Here is a 22,687-nt window from a genome sequence, read left to right as displayed (position 1 = left end):
ATACTATCAGTGATGGTTTCCCTACCAGTTAGGAGATGAAGATCTTGGATAAACTGTGATACTACTGTTAATGTAGCTTACAGATATTGCTACCGACAAGATTGCGATCACGTGACAGAAATGGAAATAACCATAAAATTTGCTAATACCCAAGAGTACCTATTATTTCAGTGACTTCAGCGTCTGCTAGTGCGGAACTTGGCCCTCAGTAACAGACTCTCAATACCATGCCCTGAGTCCAAGTCAAGAGCACTTGGCTGAGCTTCTGCAATTGCTTTTTCAGATTTCGGCCAGCTCATCGCTCATCTCGGTACACTAGCACACAGAATCAAAGCAGAGAAAAATTTTCATTCATTCATTCAATTCCAGCCCTTTAAACAGCGAGAAAAAAAAAGAAAAAGAAGCGTTATTGCTTCGTTTCTCATCTACTGGGCGGATTCTATTCCCACTACAGCATTGTCTCCTACTTACTATACAATATTATACCGTACTCTATATTTTGTGCCCCATAGGATGCCCATAATACGGTAATGCAGCTTCATCTATTATTTAATATTATGCAGTACTACTATGTTGATAAAAAAAAAGAAATAGTGAAAAATTATTTTATATAAATATCAGAGGTTTTCGCCAACTGATTTCCCAGAATTGAAGTTTCTGGATAAGACAGTTTCCAATATAGGATGATTTGATGAAGATTTTTGTTGTTAATCTAGTGGGGATCTTTTTAGACTTCTCTGGGGCGGTTTTCTTGATGTCCTTGGTTATAGTTTTTAGAATTTTAAGCTATTTGTAGTCTTGTATTAGTTATTATTTTCGGTATAATACACTTCTTTTATACAAGACTAAAAAACCGATAAGACACAACTAAGTGAGACCGACCATATCATCTATTAATAATATGTCTGCTGTTCTAGAATCTACTAAAGCTTTCGAAGTCTTGAAGACTTACGAGGAGAAAGATGGGTTGTCCGTTTCTCAGTTGATGGACTCTAAGACCCGTGGTGGTTTGACTTACAACGACTTTTTGATTTTACCAGGGAAGGTCAACTTCCCATCTTCTCAAGTCACTTTGCAGACCAAATTGACTAAGAAGATTTCTTTGAACGCTCCATTTGTGTCTTCTCCTATGGATACCGTTACTGAAGCTGAAATGGCTATCCATATTGCTTTGTTGGGTGGTATTGGTATCATTCACCACAATTGTTCTGCCGAAGAACAAGCTGAGATGGTCAGAAAGGTTAAGAAATACGAAAACGGGTTCATTAATCAACCTATCGTCATTTCTCCAGAGACCACCGTCGCTGAAGCCAAAAAAATGAAGCAACAATTCGGTTTTGCTGGTTTCCCAGTTACTGGTATGTGTTTTCCACTATAGCTTGCAAGGGATGTAATTCAGTCTAGAAAGGGAAAGATAGTACCTTGGCACGTGAGTTTTTATTTCTCTTGGTTTTCCCTATCGTTCTTCTCACTATATGATGATTAACTTTACTATTATAATAACTTTCGTTCTACTGATTTGATCAAACGATCGGGTAGAAGACAATATATCTGACTTTTGTTATAAAAAAGAAAACAGAGAAAGCGAGAACAAGAGAGCCAATGGAGATATCAACCTGTACACCATTCATAAATCTATCTCATCTTGATGACTGGATTGTTCCCTGCAAATAATCCTCCCGCCAAGAAACAAATTACTAACTTATTATCTCATGAACTTTAGAAAATGGTAAGATGCCAGGAAAATTGTTGGGTATTGTTACTTCTCGTGACATCCAATTTGTCGAAGATAACTCCCTATTGGTTTCTGAAATCATGACCAAGGATGTCGTTACCGGTAAGAAGGGTATCACTTTGGAGGAAGCCAACGATATCTTGAAATCCACCAAGAAGGGTAAATTGCCAATCGTCGATGCCAACTCTACTCTTGTCTCTATGTTGTCCAGAACCGATTTGATGAAGAACCAATCTTACCCATTGGCTTCTAAGTCCGCAACCACCAAGCAATTGTTGTGTGGTGCTGCTATCGGTACTCTGGACGCTGACAGAGAAAGATTGACCTTGTTAGTCGATGCTGGGTTGGATGTTGTTGTCGTGGATTCTTCTCAAGGTAACTCCATTTTCCAACTGAACATGCTTGAATGGATCAAGAAGACCTTCCCAGATTTGGAAGTCATCGCTGGTAATGTCGTTACCAGAGAACAAGCCGCCAGTTTGATTGCTGCTGGTGCAGACGGTTTGAGAATTGGTATGGGTTCAGGTTCCATTTGTATAACACAAGAAGTTATGGCTTGTGGTAGACCTCAAGGTACTGCCGTTTACAACGTCACTGAATTTGCCAACAAGTTCGGTGTTCCATGTATTGCCGATGGTGGTGTTCAAAACATTGGTCACATTACCAAGGCTATTGCTCTGGGTGCTTCCACTGTTATGATGGGTGGTATGCTTGCTGGTACCACTGAATCTCCTGGTGAATACTTCTACAGAGATGGTAAGCGTTTAAAGACTTACAGAGGCATGGGTTCCGTTGATGCTATGGAAAAAACTGACGTGAAGGGTAACGCTGCTGCTTCTCGTTACTTCTCTGAGTCCGATAAAGTTTTTGTTGCCCAAGGTGTCTCCGGTGCCGTTGTTGACAAGGGTTCGGTTAAAAAATATATTCCATACTTGTACAACGGTCTACAACACTCTTGTCAAGACATCGGTGTTATCTCCTTGACTGAACTAAGAGAAAAGGTTGACAACAGCGAAGTGAGATTTGAGTTCAGAACTGCTTCCGCTCAATTGGAAGGTGGTATTAACAACTTGCACTCTTACGAAAAGCGTTTGCACAACTAAGTGTAGAAAATAAAACTGTTCTAAGGATGCATTATTAACATTCCAAAGTAAACTTTATTAGACTTTGCTATTGTCTTGTACATTAAACTAATATATACGCTCATTACACATATATATTAAGTATTAGAAAAAAAAAACTTTTTCTTCATCATTATAACACAATGCGATTGATTAAGTTAGGAGGGACAGCTCTAATTTCATATTTGATCACCTTTAATCTTTTGTAACATATCTCTATAGTACTTTTCTCTCTCAGATTCCATTTCTTCCATCTTTGGTGGTACCCTTTCGTTGATGAGATCTTGCTTCCTAGCCTTCTCAAATTCGCTTAAAGTTTCTGTTAGACCTTCGGCACCATGAGCTAAAGCACCCTTTGGTAAAGTACCTGAATTGATCGTTTTCAAATATTGGACCTTTTCGCTTTCTTCTCGTAGAACGCTGTACATTCTTGACACTTTAGCGATCGCCATGATTTTGTTTCTTAAAGATCTGCGTTTGGCTTCATCAAGAATGTTAGAACGTGGAGATTCCTTTTCATTTACACCATCATCAACCTCGGATATTTTTCCCACAGCTTCATCAATAATCGGCACATCTTCATCCAATTCTTCCTCCGCGCAAATGTTCAAAATTGCAATTAACATTTCGGTGACTTTTTCTCCGACGAAAGGTAAAGACCAGCTAAACACATCCATAAAGTTGGGTAGCCAATATGGATGCGGTGAAAAGTTAAATTGTCTGATATTCATTAGGTTATCTCCATATTTCAATATAGCTGCCTTGTTCTTGTAAGTATCCAAGTAGTTTGGGGCACTGAAAAGGGTCATTAAACTTGGGAACCCCATCGATTTGGTATTTTTGTACATTCTATATCCTTGGTCTTGGGCCTCATGAGCTCGTATCACTGACAACAATCCGTTTCTTTTCAAAAAATCACATACAGCTTTATAAGTGAATGCATAAGAACAACCTCTTAACGAGTTTGGTACAAATCTCTCCTCGGAATTAGAATCCTCATCATAATTTTCAATTGGGTCCGCCCACATCAAATCACACATCAAACCCTTTGAAGGGATCTCTCTAAATCTATTTATCTTGTTAACATCTTGTACGGAGACCAAATCTGGAGAAATACCACCGTGCGTACAGAAATATTGGTTGTTCATCACTGCAGCTAGGGGTAAGTAGTTGAACGATTTGCAACAAGCATCAAAGATGGATAAATCGTACTTGTGCAAACACTCAGCCTTGAAAGTGAAATATGATGTCAAATGTTTACACTCGTGGTTCCCACGTAACAACCAGAATGTCTTAGGGAAGTTGATCTTTAACGCATACAAATAGATCAAACATTCAAATGAGAATGAGCCTCTATCCACATAATCACCTAAAAATAGATACGGTGTCTCACTAGGATCTCCTCCGACTTCAAATAATTTCATAAGATCGTAATATTGCCCATGGATGTCACCACAAATAGTCAATGGCGAATTCAGCATCAACAGATTCGGTTCCTTGGCAAATACGTCTATCACCATCTCTAGAATCCTTTTGGTTTGATCACGTGATAGTCGTCCTTCTTTGAGGAAGTGTTTCTTCAAAAACTCATGGTTTGGTAATCCGTCCGGCTTGAACAATTCCTCGTCCGTTGGTACCCTGGCTGCCACTGGCGGTACGCTCTTTACCACCCTTTCTACAGTAGATCGCTTCACACCGTCTTCTAATTCATACTCCGTCAAATCTAAATCCTTATCGTCTCTAACTGAAGGCTTAGACTCAATGACTCGCAGAGCTGCATTAACTTTCTTGGTATTCTCTATAGCCTCCTGACTCATCCTTATAGCACTGATCTGAAACGCAATTCACTCCTGGAGTATTCTTGAATTATCTCTCTGGAAGTTAATACTTCTTGTAACACCGATAAAACAAGTTAAAGGTATAATAACTATCAGTAACCATGCTCTACCCTTCTATCCTTCAAGCAGTTCCTAAAGTTGCAACTGATTTCTTTAGTTATTTTTTCTTTTGCACTTTTGGAATGAAAAATTGAAAAAAGTCGAAAAATAAAAAAAAATTCAGAAAGGCTCACGGCGATGGGATGAGATAAGGTGCGATGAGATGGATTTAGATGAGTGGTAAAGAACAGGAAAGGGTACTAATTAGGTTCTAATATCCTAAAATTTTGAACAAATTTCGGTAGTTTAGAACGGTGTTAGTTGGGAAGTCATAGCATAAATAATGGATTTACCAGAACGGATTGACGAAACAGCTTTCGTGGAAGCTGTTGAAGGGAGATCTAGCTTGCTGTTTCCAGATGAGAAGCAGCAGGCAAGATTTGAGTTAGGCGTCTCGATGATGATTTACAAATGGAACGCCTTGGACGTCGCTGTGGTGAATCAATGGGGTGGTCCTGAATCTGCAGAGAAAAGAGACTGGGTGACAAGCATTATCGTTGATCTTTTCAAGACGGAAAAGATCGTGGACGTGGAATTAATAGAGGAGACATTAGTGTATGCTATGTTCGATGAGTTTGACACAAATGTGGAGGATGAGTCTGCGTTACCTATTGCTGCAGCTATTATTATAATATACAGGGAATGTGCCCAAGAGAATTACTCTACTGTCGAACGTCTTTATTTGAATTGGATGGAAAATAAAGACAAGAACGATGCCAGTAAGTTGGTCGTCGCCGAATCTAGCGATGATGAGGAAGTCGATGAGGAAGCTGGGGCTGACGAAGATGATGTGAATATGGATGAAGATGTCCCACAGTTGGTAAATTCAGAACATCAGATTTCGGCACCTGAACCAGTGTTGGACGAAGATGGATTCGAATTGGTTCAAAAGAAGGGTAAAAGAAGATATTAATCGAGGTTTCCACAGCACACTCACACCCTTTTGGATGATATAAGCGAAGAGCAAGGCAGATAATAATGAAAATATCTTTTCATGAACTGTATTTTTTATTCGATCTACGTATAGTTATTACTTAGGGTTTGCATTGTATCCATAGAATTAATACTTGCGGTGCTGTTAAATCTAAGTCTCTTCAGTAACGATGAGGTCATATCAACAAATGAAAATTCCGATTCGCATTCATCAATGACTAACGGGAACAGTCTGACGTTGGTTCCGGTCCATATATTAGGTTTTAATAGATTTTTGTATTGATCCATATTATCATTCCCATGTACATTATTATTGTTAACTTTATTAGTACTATCGTCATCATTGGAAGACCATGGCAGCTTGAACCAGCCACTGCCATTTCCTCCACTACCACCGTTGTTGTTCCCACTACTACCATTTCCTGAAACGTTGCCACCGTTGGTGGTTGAACTATAATCCAGTGAATTTTTTGACTTGATATCATCGTTCGTGTTCGTTCTAGACAAAATGGACCCGTTAGAATTGAACCTTTCCAATCGATTGCTCTGTCTTGAAGTGGCTGTACCAGATCCCGCAGTGTTATTACCAGCACTAGAGATAGAGCCATTGTCAAGATCACGTTCTGATAAATATACTTTGCCTGATGTACTATCGAAGATGTCGGACCATAACAAATAGTCGAACCAATACGTTACGTATTCGTCTTGCATCCATGTATAATGATCCCATGTTAAGTATTGATTGGAAGATGTCGATCTTCTGGTAAGTGGTAACGGTACTACAGGTTGTATCAGTTTTTGTAAAGAGGGTTCGAAGATTTTGAGATGCAACAATACACGTTTCAAGTCTTCCTTTTTAGTAATCTTTAAGATCGAAGGAAATTCAGAGTTGATGACCTGGATTACCTTCATCAAAGCGTAGGCATACCTGCTTCCTAACCACGTTTGCGACAACTTCGAATCTTGTCTCAATTTCTGTTTACTTCTCAAAGAGACACCGACTGGCCAGGATGGGCGTAATTTTACCAATGCAACGTCATTGTCTAGGAAATTGAAATCGAAATCTAGGTGCTCTATAATGCTCTTATGACCATGGAATGCAGGGAGATCAAAATCTGTATTATCTGGTTTCAAAGATGGCGCTAGCGGTTTATTCCTAGCAGCATCTTGTGATAGGTCCTCAATTAACTGTAGCAATTGCTGCAATACAGATTCATTACGGCATAGCACAAATAGCAAAATTTTGTTATGTTGAAAATTCTCTAGGACGTTACTGATTAATGCATGAATCACCACGGATAGAAGGTCTAACTTGAAACTCAAAGAACGAGAGTAATTTGGGGAAAGAGTGACCGGTAATTGTATAGATTCATAAAATGTTGTTAGCAAATTCTGAATGGACATACAAGTTGAATAATTCAATGAGGATGGTATTCTTATTAAATTGTATAGCGTTTCAATGTAACATGGGTCTAGCACTGAGTCCGTGGCAGTTAGAATCGGTATTATATGCCTTACCAATTGGTTGATACAAAATTCACGAATTGAAATTGGTTGGTTTCTAACTTTCTCTGATAGGAAGGATAATTGGCAGGATTTCAAACTTGAGGAGGAAACGGAATGAATCTGAGGAAGAGAAGACAAGTAAGCCATGAAGTGTGCTAAGAATTGAAGAAGTGGTTTGCAATATCTCTCTTGACTTACAACTTTAGCGTAAATAATTAATGTTGTCAATAGCACCGCACCAAAGCGAGTAGCTAATTCTGTTCGTGTTTCGGAGTTTAAAAGGAACAAATTGAAGATAAATTGGAAAATGGGCAAACAAAGTTGGAAGTTTGATAGATCATCACCTTCAACAATTATTGACAGAATGTCTTGTAATGGTAGATATATCTTATCAGCTATCGATTTTGCGGATAAATTTTGGAAGAACAAGAGTATTAGCTGCTCATTATCTGAGTTAAACTTCATGGTTATGTTTAGGAATTGCAAGGACGCGATGAAAAGTGGTTTTTTTATTGGATCTATTGCTCTCGGATCAAACCGTACAATTATTTTAATAATACGAGAAACTAATTCATTCAACTTAAGCGATGATTCAGTATCTTTTAAGAAGGAGGATAGGAACATATTTTCCTGGGTGGGTTTGTACAAAGGTTTCGAAAATAATGTAATGAGCAGTCTTAAAATGTCGAGAAGATGTATATCGTAATGTACATTCGTATTCGATTGGATGACAATATTATCATTTCTTGCAAAACCTTCCTGTGTTGAAAGTTCCACTAATGCAGAGAGTAGTCTAGCTCCTAGGAAACAAGTATCTTGGGGGTCTGCTTGAGTGGCTATCGTGACTCGTAGAGAGTCCTGAGGACTTGCCTTGAAATCTATATTTACTGTAGTTGAATTCAGAGAAGATGAATTTGTATTTGCAGAAGGTGAATTGAATGGGGAATCTGGTATTCCGACGGTTGCTTTATTCGAGATATCTGATTGAGCTGAATTCAAAGAAATGACATTTGGCCATGAAGTCTTTGACCAAAAAACATCGGCTTCCAAGCAACCGTCTAGATCAGCTTGTTCGAACATAATCGGGATTAGTTTCGACAATATACGCAAACAGTTAGTTAGCGAACGACGGCTCGTCTGATCTTTCAAAGAGCTTGGGAACGAACTGTACTGTATGATGCTATAAGTGAGGAAATGCAAAAGATTGGTGAAATTGGCTTTATTATGGAGCAAGATGGTCCGCAACTCTCTAGTGTTCAGGTACATGGACAAATACTGTGGAGGTAACTCTGACGAAACCAAATTTGTGTAGAAGGAATCAAACGGAGAAAGTGAACCGTTCAATTGTTTCCCATTGATTGGCGCATTACGAGCGGTCCCATTGGAATCCATACCAGCTACAGCAGGATTCTTAGCACCAATCAAGGAATCAGTCGTAGTCAACGGTCCATACAATGGAATAATCTCATCCGTCGCAAGACGCAGCAAGTGCTCCTTATACACCAATAGTCTCGAATCTGTATTCCCCATGCGTACAATCTCTTAAGGCAGTCAACAATACCTAAATATGTGTTTCAATTTCAATCAATCTAATTCCCTTTACAAAATAGTATAAGTATCAGCAGCAGCACTTGTGGACTCCTGTAAATCAATAAATAACACAGAGTCGGAACAAAACTGATAAGTGTATTAAAGATGAAGTTAAGAAAAACAACAACAAAATCGATGCTCCTTTTAGGAACCTTTACCGACAATTTTTTAAACCCACTACTTTGTCTTCTTTATATATGTCGACACAGTACCGAAAGAAAGGCTGCAGTTTTAAATCTACAAACGGGAACCCATTTCATTCTTTGTATCAATCTAGTTCTAAACGTCTAAATCCTTTTTCTTTGAATTTCTTCCTTTGAAATGCAAACCTGAAAAAGGTTTCGATCTTTGTGTGAAATGGAAACTGACTCAAAATATGTGCACAAGATGCGTGGACGTGCATACAGTTTCGAATCAGACAAAGGCGGAATAAGCGGATGTTAATATATCAATATTTGGATGTAAATACATACCTAAATCTAAAGTAGATAACCAGATGAAAAAAGGAATTGTAAGAAGAAGTATAACAGCAGAGTGAAGGAGAAATAAAAAATAGTTAAAAAGTTTAGGCTAGAGCACAATAAAGTAGAACATCAAAATTCCAAATCGTCGAAACTTCTCTTGGAAGCTCCGGACAAAAAGTCACTTGCACCAAGTTTATTTCTCATGATATCGTCATCTATGCTCGAGAGTCTTTGATCCAAATTTTGTTCCCATTGTTCCAGGTTTGAATTCATCGACACAGTTCTTTGGTTCACCAACATTGGTGGTTGTTTAGCCAAAGCGACTCTTTTGTATTCTGGAATGGTAAACCTTGTGTTGTCCTGTACGCAGATATTAGAGAACCCTGCTCCATTTATACTGCTATTGGAACCGTTACTGCCACTTGTGGCAGCAATGGTGTTATTAGCGGTGTTGTGTACGGAAACCCCTTGGTAACCGTTATCGACAGCCTGTCTAATTCTCATACCCAGAGTAGACAACTTGTCATGGTATTCGTATTGACCGTTGCTTGGCTGTATGGCATTGTGTAATTGTTTCTTGACTGGTGACTGGCTAGACACTGTCATCTTTGCAAATCTTGTGGAGGAGGCTTTTTAGTAAGAGTTTGAGAGGGTTATCGAAGAGTGAGATAAATAAAGCTCGAGTATGGGTGCTGTGAGCCATGCTTTAATAGCGACACAACATTCCTGTGGCTATATATATATATATATATATATGGTTTTAATTCTAATAAGGAGAAAAGACCGAAGCGAGAGAGGGTCCGGGTGACCGTTTGGAGTGGATTTCAATGGGTACACTCTCTCGAAAATTGGAGAAGGTATGTGGTGCATGGGTTATGTAAACAAACAACAAACACCCATGCATTGCATACAGCTGAGTGGAGTGTAAACAAAGGGAAAATTGCGGATTGGATCATGTTATTACCCGGACAAAACATATCCGGGTAATACAATTTGAGAAAAAAGGACACAAGTAATCATAAATTACCCGGCCCTGTTTTTGAACCGGTTAACAAAAACAAAGATCAGTTCAGTCAGTGGTTTTGCTAATTGCGTAATCGCCGAGATCAAAAATAAAGGGAGAAAAAAGCAGAAAGATATTCCACTTTTTGCTATTCACAGTTGAAATTTCAACTAGCAGACTGTCTGAAATGTGTTATATTGAACTTCAAGACAGTAGTATATCCTACAGTATCACGCAATGTAATTACTGTTCATCCGGGGCCGTTGAGTTTATTTATGTCCGATTAGCTGATCTCGGATTATCTGTTTCTTCCGCAAGTATTTCTTTTCGGAATTTTTAAGGCCTTCTGGAAGGAACGTAGAAAATTAGGGTTACTAGAAATTCGTAACACTGAACCGCAACAGGACAGGCAACATAATGTTCCTAAGTCGGTAATGGATGTATCTTTTTATTGTTGACAAGTACATTCCTTACCGATGAGTAATTGTAGCCAACCAACATAGCAAGGGTTTTTTTCTCTCCGTTGACAGCAATCAAACATACATCGACGTCAGAAAACACTTTATTTGGATCAACTATCTCGATCTCTTTAAACAACGAAGAATTAAAGAAACTAGTCAAATATACCTTGATAACTTCCATCGACGGCAAGCAGCCGCACAAGGCATCTAACACCGAGTTACCACTTCTTAAAAGAATTGGATTGCCAACGGAGTAAACTTCATCCATTTCAATGACATGAACGTATTTCTTCTCCATTCGTTCAGCTTTTCTTCAATAGTTTTCCAAATCTCAGAGTAGTGCCACCCCATTCGAGACGATATTATCAATCATCGAACTGACGTTGATCCATATGTCAACACTCTTCCATACTTAGAAGAATTGTACCAAAGTTTGGTCAACGGGTCAGCGGTGTTTTTGTCCGATTCTCACGAAGTTGTGACTTGAGAATTCCAATTTTAGCTATCAGGTGCGACTTGGATAGTTACTTTGTTCCATCGACCAGCTGCAATTGCAGATTCACATTGCAGACACATTCATAGTCTTTCTTCAAACATGCTGAACAACTGGCTGCTTTTCGATCATACTTCTTTTTACGTCTTTGGCACATCGGACTTGATCTCTTCGGGTTGTTTCTGCTTTTAGGCATTCCAGAATAGATCACTCGCACTCACGCACTTTTTTCCCCTAATAATGGATCAGCAAAGCTAATCAATGGTCAATTGCTGGGATTCAGAGAAAATTTTACGAATACCGCCAGGCGGGAACGAACATGCTAAACCAGATAAATTACTGCACGAATAACTAAAACTAATCGGCTCACAAGGCCTGTGTAAATATACACTCGAGCCCATCTTTTCAAGCGTAGAACACAATTCCCGACAAATACTTTATTTCCGAAGCTTTCCCATCCAAAAATTCCTTTACTTGAAGGAAGAAAAGGCGAAACTGACATGTTGACATAATCTTATTAAGGAAGCGATCCTGAACGTAATGGAGATTAAGGAACAACATGCGGCTGCTATGTTCTGAGCGGTAATTTGACACATAACAGTATTGTTGGGTGCAATCGACAAACCAAGTTATTTCCTACACCCCGGTCTTCTAAACGATCCATGTTTCTGTATTAATATGATTCACTTATTGAGCTTAGACAGATGTAAGAATCTCATTACTATGTGATATGAAGCTCAGCAGCATTGAAGTTGCCAATCCACATACCGTAGCAACTTTTAGGCAGTCTGTAACAAAAAAGAAAAATAAGTTGGGTTACAACAAAGGCCCTCGATCTGACATTCATAACAGTTGAAAATGTCTGATTTAGAGAAGGAACCTTCAGTGACGGAGAAAACAATCTCGAGATTCCAGACGGTGGATACGGATGGGTTATCACATTTGCATTCTTTTTGTACAATTTTTGTACCTGGGGTGCAAATGCTGGTTACGCTGTATACCTTGCTACATATTTGTCCCGTGATGTCTTTCCTGGCGGAGGCAAGCTAGATTATGCTGCTATTGGTGGTTTAGCATTTGGAGTAGGATTATTATTTGCGCCGGTGATTATATATTTCTCTAGAAATTATGGAGTTCATGTTGTCATTGGACTGGGTATAATTTGCCAATGCGCCGCTTTATTATTAGCTGCATTTTCCAAGAAGTTGTGGCAGATTTATCTTACACAAGGTCTGTTAATCTCTTTCGGACTTGCATTAATCTGTACTCCAAGTATGGGATTAATACCACAATGGTTCAGAAAGCGTCGTACTTTAGCAGCTGGTATTGGCGCCGGAGGCAGTGGTTTAGGTGGTATTATCTTCAATTTGGGGATGCAAAAGATTATTGAGGTGAAAAGTGTAAAATGGGCGTTAATAGTTCAATGTATCATTTGTACTTCTCTTAGTACACTGGCCTTGATTCTAACAAGAACAAGAAACCAACACATCCGTGGATCCGCTCAACAGACACAACCTCTTCGCTCAACAGACACAACCTCTTAGGGTAGCATTCAAAGAACACATTAATGTTTTCAAGATTGTGGGAATGTGGGCGTTGTGCAGCTGGGTGTCGTTTACAATGTTGGGTTATGTGATTCTCTTGTATTCTCTATCAGCATTCACCCAAAGTATTGGTTATAATTCTAAGGAAGGTTCTTACGTATCGTGCATGATTAGTGTGGGTAGTCTAATCGGGAGGCCACTCGTTGGGCACATTGCAGATAGATACGGCCCAATTACAGTAGGAGCGCTCGTAAACTTAGTGGTGGCAATCTTATGTTAGGCCATGTGGATTCCATGTAGGTCATTATCTGTTGCAATAGTTTTCGCTTTATTGCAAGGTGGTTTAATGGGGACAGTTTGGGTTATTTTTGGCTCTGCGACAGCAAGAGTTGTAGGATTGAAAAAAATTGACAAAGCCTTTAGTGTCATTTGGTTTTTCGTTGCATTATTCGGGATACCTGCCCCTGTCTTTGGGTTACAATTACGTTCTAATGTAGCAAACTCAAAGACGAACTATGAGAAGACTGCTATTTTCACTGGTTTCGCATTCTTGGGAGCAGCTTTATCTTTACTATGTCTAAGGGCATATATCCTCAGCAGAGACAAGGTAGCAAGTATACATGCAAAAGGTGAAGATTCTATGGGTCATGATGAAACACATTACAGGGTTACTTTATCATCATTCTTCAAGGGATTAATCAGCAAAAATACCAGTAATAGAATTATCTAACAGTAACACATTCGTCAATCACAATAAAGAAACTTAATGTACCTTCTCAAATCATTTATCAGTACCACAAAGCAATATCGACCTAAAATCCTTATCCAGAAATATAGCATGTATCTTGAGGATACAATACTTCATTATCAATCCACACATAAAATCGAATATTTTACTTTACAGAAATTATAAGTAGCATATTCCTGTCATGACATAACTCATTTACAGTTTAATAACTACGTATAGTTTTATCAACAGCAGATTATCGCTATGAAATTGTGCAGTGTAATAGAATAGACGTGTTTTAGAGATTGATCTACTATATTTTTCATGCAGGCATCATTACGCGATAAAATTCTCGAGACTCGGAACAACCTTATTTTTTTTGTGGGGGTTACTCTGTATGATTTTCCAGATACCTTAAACATGCATCATTGCAATGCAGAAACCTCTGAACTAAAGAGAGAGGCAGAATTTCGATTTGATACTCATAGAATACTTACTTCTGTGATTACTTAACTATATATCAATTGTATTCAAACAGAGGGTATGGTTCAAAGTCTGGATAAACATATCTTTTAACGCCTAAGGTCTCGGATAGTTTTGTAATCCTTTCGGTGTCTTCTGGAGATAAATGAACAGGTGTTCTATTGGGAGCGATTCTAGCCGGAGTGAAGGATTTTGGTAGCACACAGTAGCCACGGGAAATACCACAATTGATCAGAACATTTGCAGGTTTTACATGTATTTATGGGCGATTTATGAGATAGTTGGATCTAGTAACATAACAGAAGAAGAAGCCAAAAAAGGACAGTATGCTTCAACAACTATACCCTTCGATTTACAGTAGTTAATTAACTAAGTTTCGGACAATGGGGGTGAACGTTGAATTGATTTACAGCTGGAACCAATACATCTAGACCAGAGTTCGACATATCCTCGAGGTTCTTAATAGAAAAGTTGGAGACACCAACGGCTCTGGTCTTACCAGTTTTTGGTAAAGGTTGCATTGGTTCCTAGGTCTTGATAAAACTCCAATCTTCAGTGTCAACCTGTGGTGTAATTCCTGGGTTGGGTATTTCAAGATGTTCTTGGAACCACCAACTGGTTTCAATGGAACCGGCCAATGTATCAAGAACAAATCCACGTAGTCCAAACCTAACCGTTCCAAAGACTCATTTAAAGCACTTGCTGGATCTCTTTGTTGAGTATTCCATAGCTTGGTGGTAACGAAGATCTCTTCTCTTGGAATACCAGAATCTCTGATGCCTTTTCCAACTGCAGTCTCGTTTCCGTACATTGCGGCAGCATCAATGTATCTGCAACGAGTTTTCAAGGCGGATAACTGCAGTGTACACGTCGGCACGACTTGATGGCCATGTGCTGAAACCGAGGTACGTGATTGATGCACCGGTATTCAATTTTAAACTTGGAAATTTTGGAAATGGACTAGTCATGTATTTTGCTGTGTTGATGTAATTTCTAATAGACAATTGATGATATCTCTATCATCAAATACACTTTTACTCGATATACAATACTTCCCAAATTCATGCTATTTAGTTTTTCCTTCGAGAAAACTTTCGTTAATATGTCCTCTGCAAAGAAATATTCAAAGAGTCATTTCACTGAAAAAGCTCAAAGTACATGTCATACTTCAACGCTTCATAATATCTACAATCTTCAGCACTGTCTTTATTCCCTGTAATCTCTGTATTAATCGCATCTCGCTTATAGATTATGTTGGATTTCAAATTCCTTTCCGATTTAATACAATGACAGTGCGTCTGCCACCTTCGGATACAACGATTAAATCAGCAACACGTAACTTTAGACTGCAATGACCACTTCCAAAAAGAGTTTCGCATCATGAGATAAGTAAACGAAAACTGAGATAAAGGGACAAACAGAGAGAGTTGATAAATATCCAATGCAAGTTGTTTATGGACTTAAATTATCAGTGCCATTACCTTTCATTAACAAATCATAAAGACTATTAGAGATGAAAACAGCATCCTCAATATCAAGATTTCCGAATCCTACTTTATATAGACCATAACCATCATCTCCTGTTGCATAAAATATTACCTGTCCCCCTTCATCATCTCCTATAGCTATTGCATTAGGAATATATTTTTGAATATGATAAGATTCATTCATCTCAATACATCCTTCAGCGCCCCATATTCTAATATATGACTTTCCTTGTACTAAAATTTCAGCTTCTGAAACTTGAGATATAAAACAAAGATACTCTTCAGGGATCTCTTTTCCAGAGAAAATAGTCCGTATCGTATTTATTTCTTCATCCGAAGAACCAGCATTTTTAACTTCCAGTTTAAAGTTTTCATGAAGTTTGGATATATTAATTTTCATATAAACTATATCCTGTTATAAGGAACCTTTAACTTATCTAGCATACTGTCTTACTGCTACTCAAGCACCTGTTCCATCGTTTTCTTTGTCAAAACCAACAGCTTTAAGATCACTTTTTATATTGTGAAAAAGTTCACTCCCCTAAGTGCATCGAAGAGCGAGGTTTCACAGTCCACTACGCGCAAAACCCGGAATTCAGTTTCGCGCGCTGTCGTTCTTCACACAGACCATAAATCGGGGTAACTTTCACTTAACTACCCTTTGGAATAATGTTAATCGTTTTCTGGCAGTGACAGAGTGACAAAATATCCTCTATGTGATAATGATAACGAGCGGTGCGGGGACTTTCGACTAAAGCTAGCGCAAGTTGTCATTTGGAAATTGTAATGGCATGGAATATGCCATGACATGGAACTTTTCAAAGCGGATCTTTTTTTTCTCATATATAAGAGACAAGAGGAACAGAAGACGATTCAACATCTTTGGTAAAAGTAGTCACTTAGATTCAGTATGGTTCATACATTGAATATCTCTTTTTGATTATTCAATGAGCAATAAGAATTAATAATATAATTGTATCAATACAGAGAAATACCATGGTTGTCACTGCTGAATTGAACTTATCGTCTGCCAAGACTATCGAATACGAACAAGAATACTCTGCTCATAACTACCATCCTTTGCCTGTTGTTTTCAGCAGAGCTAGTGGTGCCCATGTTTGGGATCCTGAAGGAAAGGAATATTTGGATTTCTTGTCTGCTTACTCTGCCGTCAACCAAGGCCATTGCCATCCTCATATTATCCAAGCCCTTGTCGATCAAGCTTCCAAATTGACTCTATCTTCAAGAGCTTTCTCTAACGATTGTTTTGCTTCCTTTTCTAAATTTGTCACCGAATTCTTCGGTTACGAATCCGTGTTGCCAATGAACACGGGTGCTGAAGCCGTTGAGAGTGCCTTGAAATTGGCGAGAAGATGGGGTTACATGGTTAAGAAGATCCAGCCAAATGAAGCTATCATCTTGGGTGCTAGAGGGAACTTCCATGGTCGTACCTTTGGTGCCATCTCTTTGTCTACTGATGAAGAGGACTCAAGAATGAATTTTGGTCCATTCTTGGAAAATGTCACCGCTAAGATTCCAGGTGGATCCGATGACGAATTCATCAGATACGGTGAAATTGACGACTATAAGCGTGCTTTCGAATCGCACGGTGATAAAATCTGTGCGGTTATCGTGGAACCAATCCAAGGTGAAGCCGGTATTGTGGTTCCAAGAGCCGATTTCTTGACTGATTTGCAAGAATTGTGTAAGAAACACCAAGTATTGTTGATCTGTGACGAAATCCAAACAGGTATCGCTAGAACCGGTAAGTTACTATGTTACGAACACTCTCCAAACTGTAAACCAGACATCATTCTATTGGGTAAAGCCATCTCCGGTGGTGTTCTACCAGTCTCATGTGTCCTTTCCTCCAGGGAAATCATGGATTGTTTCACCCCAGGTTCTCATGGTTCCACTTACGGTGGTAATCCATTGGCTTCTAGAGTCGCTATCGCCGCATTGGAAGTTGTTCAAAACGAAAACTTAGTCGAAAGATCTGCTAGACTAGGTAAATTCCTACAAGATGAATTGGTCAAGCTACAACATGAATCTAACGGTGTCATCAGTGAAGTTAGAGGTAAGGGTTTGTTGACAGCTATCGTAATCAACCCAGAAAAGGCCAACGGCAGAACCGCTTGGGACTTGTGTCTATTAATGAAAGACCAAGGTGTGTTGGCCAAGCCAACCCATGAACACATCATCAGATTGGCGCCACCTTTGGTGATCTCCGAAGAAGATCTCTTGAAGGGTGTAGACTCCATCAGAGTCTCTCTATCAAAGTTGCCAAACGTTCCAAAGTCTCACCATTAAGCACCCAAAAACAAAAAACAAACTATAAGTTCCTCTTGAATCGTTCATAAGAAATATGGTTTATGTATATATAAAAGAAATAGCTACAGATGCTTACTTAGATTTTGCCCTTTTCCCAGCAAAGTACCTCATCCCATAATTGAATGGCGTGTAACTTCACGATCATGAGAAACTCGCAGCAAATGCGTTCCTTTGGGTTTTCCCTTCCAATGTGCCTGGGAAAGTTAATCTAGAAAACTGTCATTCTTTTAATTTGTATGTAAAAGTTGAAAAGTTTAAGGCATTTTTACCAATCTGAGTTTGCCATTTTTTAAGGTATGGAACTGATTGGCAATGATCATCATTGAACGGTTAAGTTGTACTCAAGCCTGGTTCACCACAGTAACTAAGGATCGTTACGTACCTCTGTAAGAGGGTGTACCTATTGAAGCTATTTTCTGTTAGTTGTCTTTAGACATCAGTTTAATTCTAGACATGTGGCTAACTTCCTATGTGTTACCAAGATTGAAGAATATTTTGCTCTTGCAATTCCATATAACGCTACCACTAAACTACTTGGTTTTACTGCTGTTAAGTACAGTTATCATCACCTACCTGTTTCTTCGTACAAGAATTTTGTCCAATTATTCTCAATTGAAGGATGATGTCTCTGATGAGAATAATATCAACAGGAAAGACTACATGGATGCTTCTTCTGCTTCCTTCCTGTTAAATCGTGAAAAACATAAGGGATTCACATCTTACTTGGACGAATTCTTATCAGCAATAAAGATCTTTGGATATTTGGAGAAGCCTGTCTTTCATGAATTAACTAAGTCTATGAAGACTGAAAAGCTACAAGAAGGAGAAATCGTTTTATTGGATGATTCTGTTGGGTTTACGATCGTCGTAGAGGGAACTCTAGAAATTCTTCACAAAATGGATAATCGCCATTCCAATCCATCAGGTGATGCAGCAGCAAATGCAACGGCTTTTGAACCTCCTTCAAATGACGATGGATACCTTATCAATGGTGAAAAGTTCCAGTTATTGAATATCGTGAAAACTGGTAACCCATTATCGTCCTTGGTAAGCATCATGAAGCTCTTCTCGAACCGCTCAACACATCTAAATGAAGGTACTCACCCTTCAACAACAAATAACACTCCAGGACCTGGTTCTCCCAACCTCACTGGTGAGATTAACAGCTTCTTAGACTCCACATTACCTGCAAAATTCGGATCTGCAGATAGTGCAAATGGCAATCACCCAATATCCCCCATGGAACTAGAATCAACGTTTGATAATCTATCAGAGGCATCGGAGAATGATCGCTCGGCGAAGATACCAGACATTATAGCTCGTGCAGCGAGTGATTGTACCATTGCGATTATACCTTCGTCATCTTTCCAACGTCTTTTAGTGAAATATCCTAGATCTGCCTCACATATTATCCAGATGATTTTAACAAAACTATACAGAGTTACTTTCAAAACTGCTCATACCTACCTAGGTCTCACCAATGAGATTATTTTTACTGAATTTCAGTCTATTAACAAGGACAACCTGAAATTACCAGAGTACTTCCGCAGATCTATCATCAGCTATTTCACAAACAGACAAGATGACACAGGAAGTTCAGCCTCCACTATACAAAAAAGGCCGCAGCTACACAGGCGAGATTCCAATAACTCACTAAATTACGGCTCAAGGCATGTTGTATTGAATTCCAGGGATCAATACAATCCCGGTGACCTTCTCTCTAATGTACCCTTACCAAGATTGAATCCACAGCAGAGAAATGATCTCTCAAATACCAATTCTTCCTCTACCTTGAGCCGTGCGGATTATAGACCGATCATATTAAATAACTTTTCGTCATCACAGTTTGAAGAGACAGAAGTCTCTTCTTGGAGATTGGCATTAGTTGAAATAATTTTCCAGCAGTTGGGAATAACAAAGGATACAATCGAGCCCCCAATTTCAGATGACTTTTCGCTCCATGATCATTCGTTAGATGAAAAAGGGTTGGTCAGAAGGTCATCCTACTCTTCATTTACATCCCTATCTTCATCTATCGCGACCCACTCCAGCAATCACCTAGTAACATTTTTGCCTCGAGAGTCGCAACAATTTTCAAGATTGAACAGAACCGGCGGTAAAATGGCTTCACATAGTAAGAGATTGAACGGCTCTAGTAGATCGAACTCACGTACAGACAGATCAGAATCTTTTGACCACTTTAGAAATGAGAATCTGGGTGGCGATAATCAATTTTCGGATTTTGAATCAGTTAAAGAAGATTTCTCTAAATGCATAAAGATTCTCAAATTTGAGGAAGGAGAAACTATACTCTGCCAAAATTCTAATCCGCAAGGTATTTATTATCTTGTAAGCGGAGAAGTTGATGTCATATCTGAGACTAAAGACGGCAACACAGATGAGAGTTATGAAAGAACTCTATACACTGCCACAGAAGGTTACATCCTTGGATATCTATCGTCCATCCTAGGTTGTAAGTCGCTTGTGACGCTCAAAGTAAGCAAAGGTCCAGCTTATCTAGGGTTAATTCCTTATAATGATTTGGAGCGTTTATGTGATAAATATTTCATGATCTACTTAAAGTTGTCTGAAATTTTGACTAATTCCTTGAGTCCCAATTTGTTGCGGTTGGACTATTTCCTTGAATGGATTCAACTAGATTCTTCTGAAACGTTATTCAACCAAGGTGATCCTGCTAATGGTGTTTACCTAGTATTGAATGGTAGACTAAGGCAGCTATTCTATGAAGATGCAGACTCGGACATTGTAACTCAAATGGCGGAATTATCAAAAGGAGAAAGTTTTGGAGAAGTGGAAGTGTTGACTGCCATTCATAGACTAAACACAGTGGTAGCCATTAGAGATACTGAGTTGGCTAGAATCCCTCGTACATTGTTTGAGTTCTTGGCTGTCGAACACCCTTCTATCATGATTCATGTCAGTAGAATGGTGGCCAAAAAAGCAATGCTAATGAATTTTAAATCTGGTATAGGCTTCTCCGGTTCACAACCGATCACTAAGCTAATTGGAGATGAAACAGCGATGCAAAAAAGGTATGACTTTAATCTTAACATAAAATCCAATAAATCCTCTAAGAAGAACGAGCTTATAAGTAATACCGTAAATTATAAGACTTTGACGCTTTTACCGATTACTGAGGGTCTACCAGTAGAGGAATTTGCTTATAAATTGATCAATGCATTAAGGCAGTGCGGAAAGACAACAATTGGGTTGAACCAACGTACGACATTATCTCACCTTGGTCGTCATGCGTTCAATAAACTTTCAAAATTGAAACAGAGTGGATATTTCGCAGAACTCGAAGAGCTTTACGAAATCGTTGTGTACATCGCAGATACTCCTGTAAGCTCATCATGGACACAAACGTGCATTTCACAAGGTGACTGTATCTTACTCTTGGCTGATGCAACATGTGACCCGAAGATTGGTGAATTTGAAAGGCTTTTGTTGAAAAGTAAAACTACAGCTAGAACGGATCTAATTTTACTTCATCCCGAGCGATACGTGGTTCCAGGCTCGACATCTAAATGGTTAAAAAATCGAATGTGGATTCAGTCCCATCACCATATACAGTTTACCCCAATGGAAAAGGTAGCAGAGCCCGATCCAATACCAAATATAAAACCGCTATCCCAATTAGTCGAGAAGTTCAAGGAGAATACAAAAAAGACACAAGAGAACTTTGTAAAGTTTTTACCAGATTCAATCAAAACCACTGTGGAAACATTATCTGGAAAATACATCGATCCTAAACCTAATCCAAAATTCTACACTTCAGTTGATCCTATCAAGAATGATTTCCTAAGACTAGCTAGAACTCTTTCAGGCCAAGCTGTTGGTCTAGTTCTTGGTGGAGGAGGGGCACGTGGATTAAGTCATCTTGGTATCATTAAGGCTCTAGAGGAGCAAGGAATTCCAATTGATATAATCGGAGGAACGTCAATTGGTTCGTTCGTTGGAGGTTTATATGCCATGGACTACGATCTTGTTCCTATATATGGCCGAGTCAAGAAGTTCGCTGGTAGAGTTGGTTCACTATGGAGAATGCTAAGTGATTTGACTTGGCCAGTTACATCATACACTACAGGACATGAGTTTAATCGTGGTATATGGAAATCTTTTAGAGACTACAGGATTGAAGATTTTTGGATTTCATATTACTGTAACTCGACGAATATTACAGAGTCAGTTCAAGAGATTCACTCATCAGGTTTTGCATGGCGTTATATTAGAGCTTCTATGTCACTTGCGGGCCTTCTTCCTCCAATTGTGGATAACGGTAATATGTTACTAGATGGAGGTTATGTCGACAACTTACCAGTGACCGAAATGACACAGAGAGGTTGTAAAATTGTGTTTGCAGTAGACGTTGGATCAGTCGATGATAGGACTCCAATGTCATACGGAGACTCTTTGAACGGATTTTGGATTGTTTTAAATAGATGGAATCCATTTTCGAAACACCCCAACATTCCTAATATGGCGGAAATACAAATGAGATTAGGATATGTTGCTTCTGTCAATGCCTTAGAAAGGGCTAAAAGTACACCAGGTGTGGTGTACATCAGGCCTCCTATTGAGAACTATGCGACTTTGGATTTTGGTAAGTTTGAAGAAATATACCAAGTAGGCTACGCGTACGGTCATGACTTTTTACAACATCTGCAAGAGAAAAACGAATTACCGCCAATTGCGGGTACCACAACTTCTGCTTATGCCGACAAAGAAAACATGTTACAAAGACGGAACAGTATATAAAACGAATTAACAGGAAACGCTACCCACATTTGTCGATGGTGGACATGCAGGACATAAAATCAAAGCCATGGCAATTAACGTTATAGTTTCTAA

General features: G+C 38.9%; 9 protein-coding genes and 1 non-coding gene across 10 annotated transcripts; 5 read left to right on the top strand and 5 right to left on the bottom strand.

Moving 5' to 3' along the window:
• Positions 1–901: 901 nt before the first annotated feature.
• IMD3 (IMP dehydrogenase IMD3) lies at positions 902–2,838 on the top strand (the record flags this gene model as incomplete). The annotated part of the gene is made up of 2 exons (XM_451781.1): positions 902–1,358; positions 1,724–2,838. 2 exons carry the CDS (start codon positions 902–904, stop codon positions 2,836–2,838), a joined length of 1,572 nt encoding a protein of 523 aa, XP_451781.1.
• Positions 1,470–1,565, top strand: SNR54. The gene has a single exon (XR_002633560.1). It is a non-coding gene; the product is annotated as a snR54 (small nucleolar RNA).
• Positions 2,839–3,035: 197 nt separating the features above from the next.
• CNA1 (calcineurin catalytic subunit A) lies at positions 3,036–4,673 on the bottom strand (the record flags this gene model as incomplete). Its single annotated transcript, XM_451780.1, has 1 exon — positions 3,036–4,673. One exon carries the CDS (start codon positions 4,671–4,673, stop codon positions 3,036–3,038), a length of 1,638 nt encoding a protein of 545 aa, XP_451780.1.
• Positions 4,674–5,076: 403 nt separating this feature from the next.
• Positions 5,077–5,706, top strand: TSR2 (Tsr2p; the record flags this gene model as incomplete). Its single annotated transcript, XM_451779.1, has 1 exon — positions 5,077–5,706. One exon carries the CDS (start codon positions 5,077–5,079, stop codon positions 5,704–5,706), a length of 630 nt encoding a protein of 209 aa, XP_451779.1.
• A 104-nt stretch (positions 5,707–5,810) lies between these two features.
• Positions 5,811–8,762, bottom strand: ECM30 (Ecm30p; the record flags this gene model as incomplete). Its single annotated transcript, XM_451778.1, has 1 exon — positions 5,811–8,762. One exon carries the CDS (start codon positions 8,760–8,762, stop codon positions 5,811–5,813), a length of 2,952 nt encoding a protein of 983 aa, XP_451778.1.
• A 653-nt stretch (positions 8,763–9,415) lies between these two features.
• DIF1 (Dif1p) lies at positions 9,416–9,892 on the bottom strand (the record flags this gene model as incomplete). Its single annotated transcript, XM_451777.1, has 1 exon — positions 9,416–9,892. The coding sequence occupies one exon, from the start codon at positions 9,890–9,892 to the stop codon at positions 9,416–9,418; it is 477 nt and encodes a 158-aa protein (XP_451777.1).
• Positions 9,893–10,712: 820 nt separating this feature from the next.
• Positions 10,713–11,048, bottom strand: KLLA0_B05379g (uncharacterized protein; the record flags this gene model as incomplete). The annotated part of the gene is made up of 1 exon (XM_451775.1): positions 10,713–11,048. The coding sequence occupies one exon, from the start codon at positions 11,046–11,048 to the stop codon at positions 10,713–10,715; it is 336 nt and encodes a 111-aa protein (XP_451775.1).
• Positions 11,049–15,449: 4,401 nt separating this feature from the next.
• On the bottom strand, positions 15,450–15,884 carry KLLA0_B05269g (uncharacterized protein; the record flags this gene model as incomplete). Its single annotated transcript, XM_451769.1, has 1 exon — positions 15,450–15,884. The coding sequence occupies one exon, from the start codon at positions 15,882–15,884 to the stop codon at positions 15,450–15,452; it is 435 nt and encodes a 144-aa protein (XP_451769.1).
• A 596-nt stretch (positions 15,885–16,480) lies between these two features.
• Positions 16,481–17,794, top strand: CAR2 (ornithine-oxo-acid transaminase; the record flags this gene model as incomplete). The annotated part of the gene is made up of 1 exon (XM_451768.1): positions 16,481–17,794. The coding sequence occupies one exon, from the start codon at positions 16,481–16,483 to the stop codon at positions 17,792–17,794; it is 1,314 nt and encodes a 437-aa protein (XP_451768.1).
• Positions 17,795–18,268: 474 nt separating this feature from the next.
• NTE1 (lysophospholipase) lies at positions 18,269–22,594 on the top strand (the record flags this gene model as incomplete). The annotated part of the gene is made up of 1 exon (XM_451767.1): positions 18,269–22,594. One exon carries the CDS (start codon positions 18,269–18,271, stop codon positions 22,592–22,594), a length of 4,326 nt encoding a protein of 1,441 aa, XP_451767.1.
• Between the last annotated feature and the right edge of the window lie 93 nt (positions 22,595–22,687).

The sequence above is a fragment of the Kluyveromyces lactis genome, assembly GCF_000002515.2.
Source record: "Kluyveromyces lactis strain NRRL Y-1140 chromosome B complete sequence".
Lineage (NCBI taxonomy): Eukaryota > Fungi > Ascomycota > Saccharomycetes > Saccharomycetales > Saccharomycetaceae > Kluyveromyces > Kluyveromyces lactis.
This window is presented reverse-complemented; position numbering and strand designations above follow the sequence as displayed.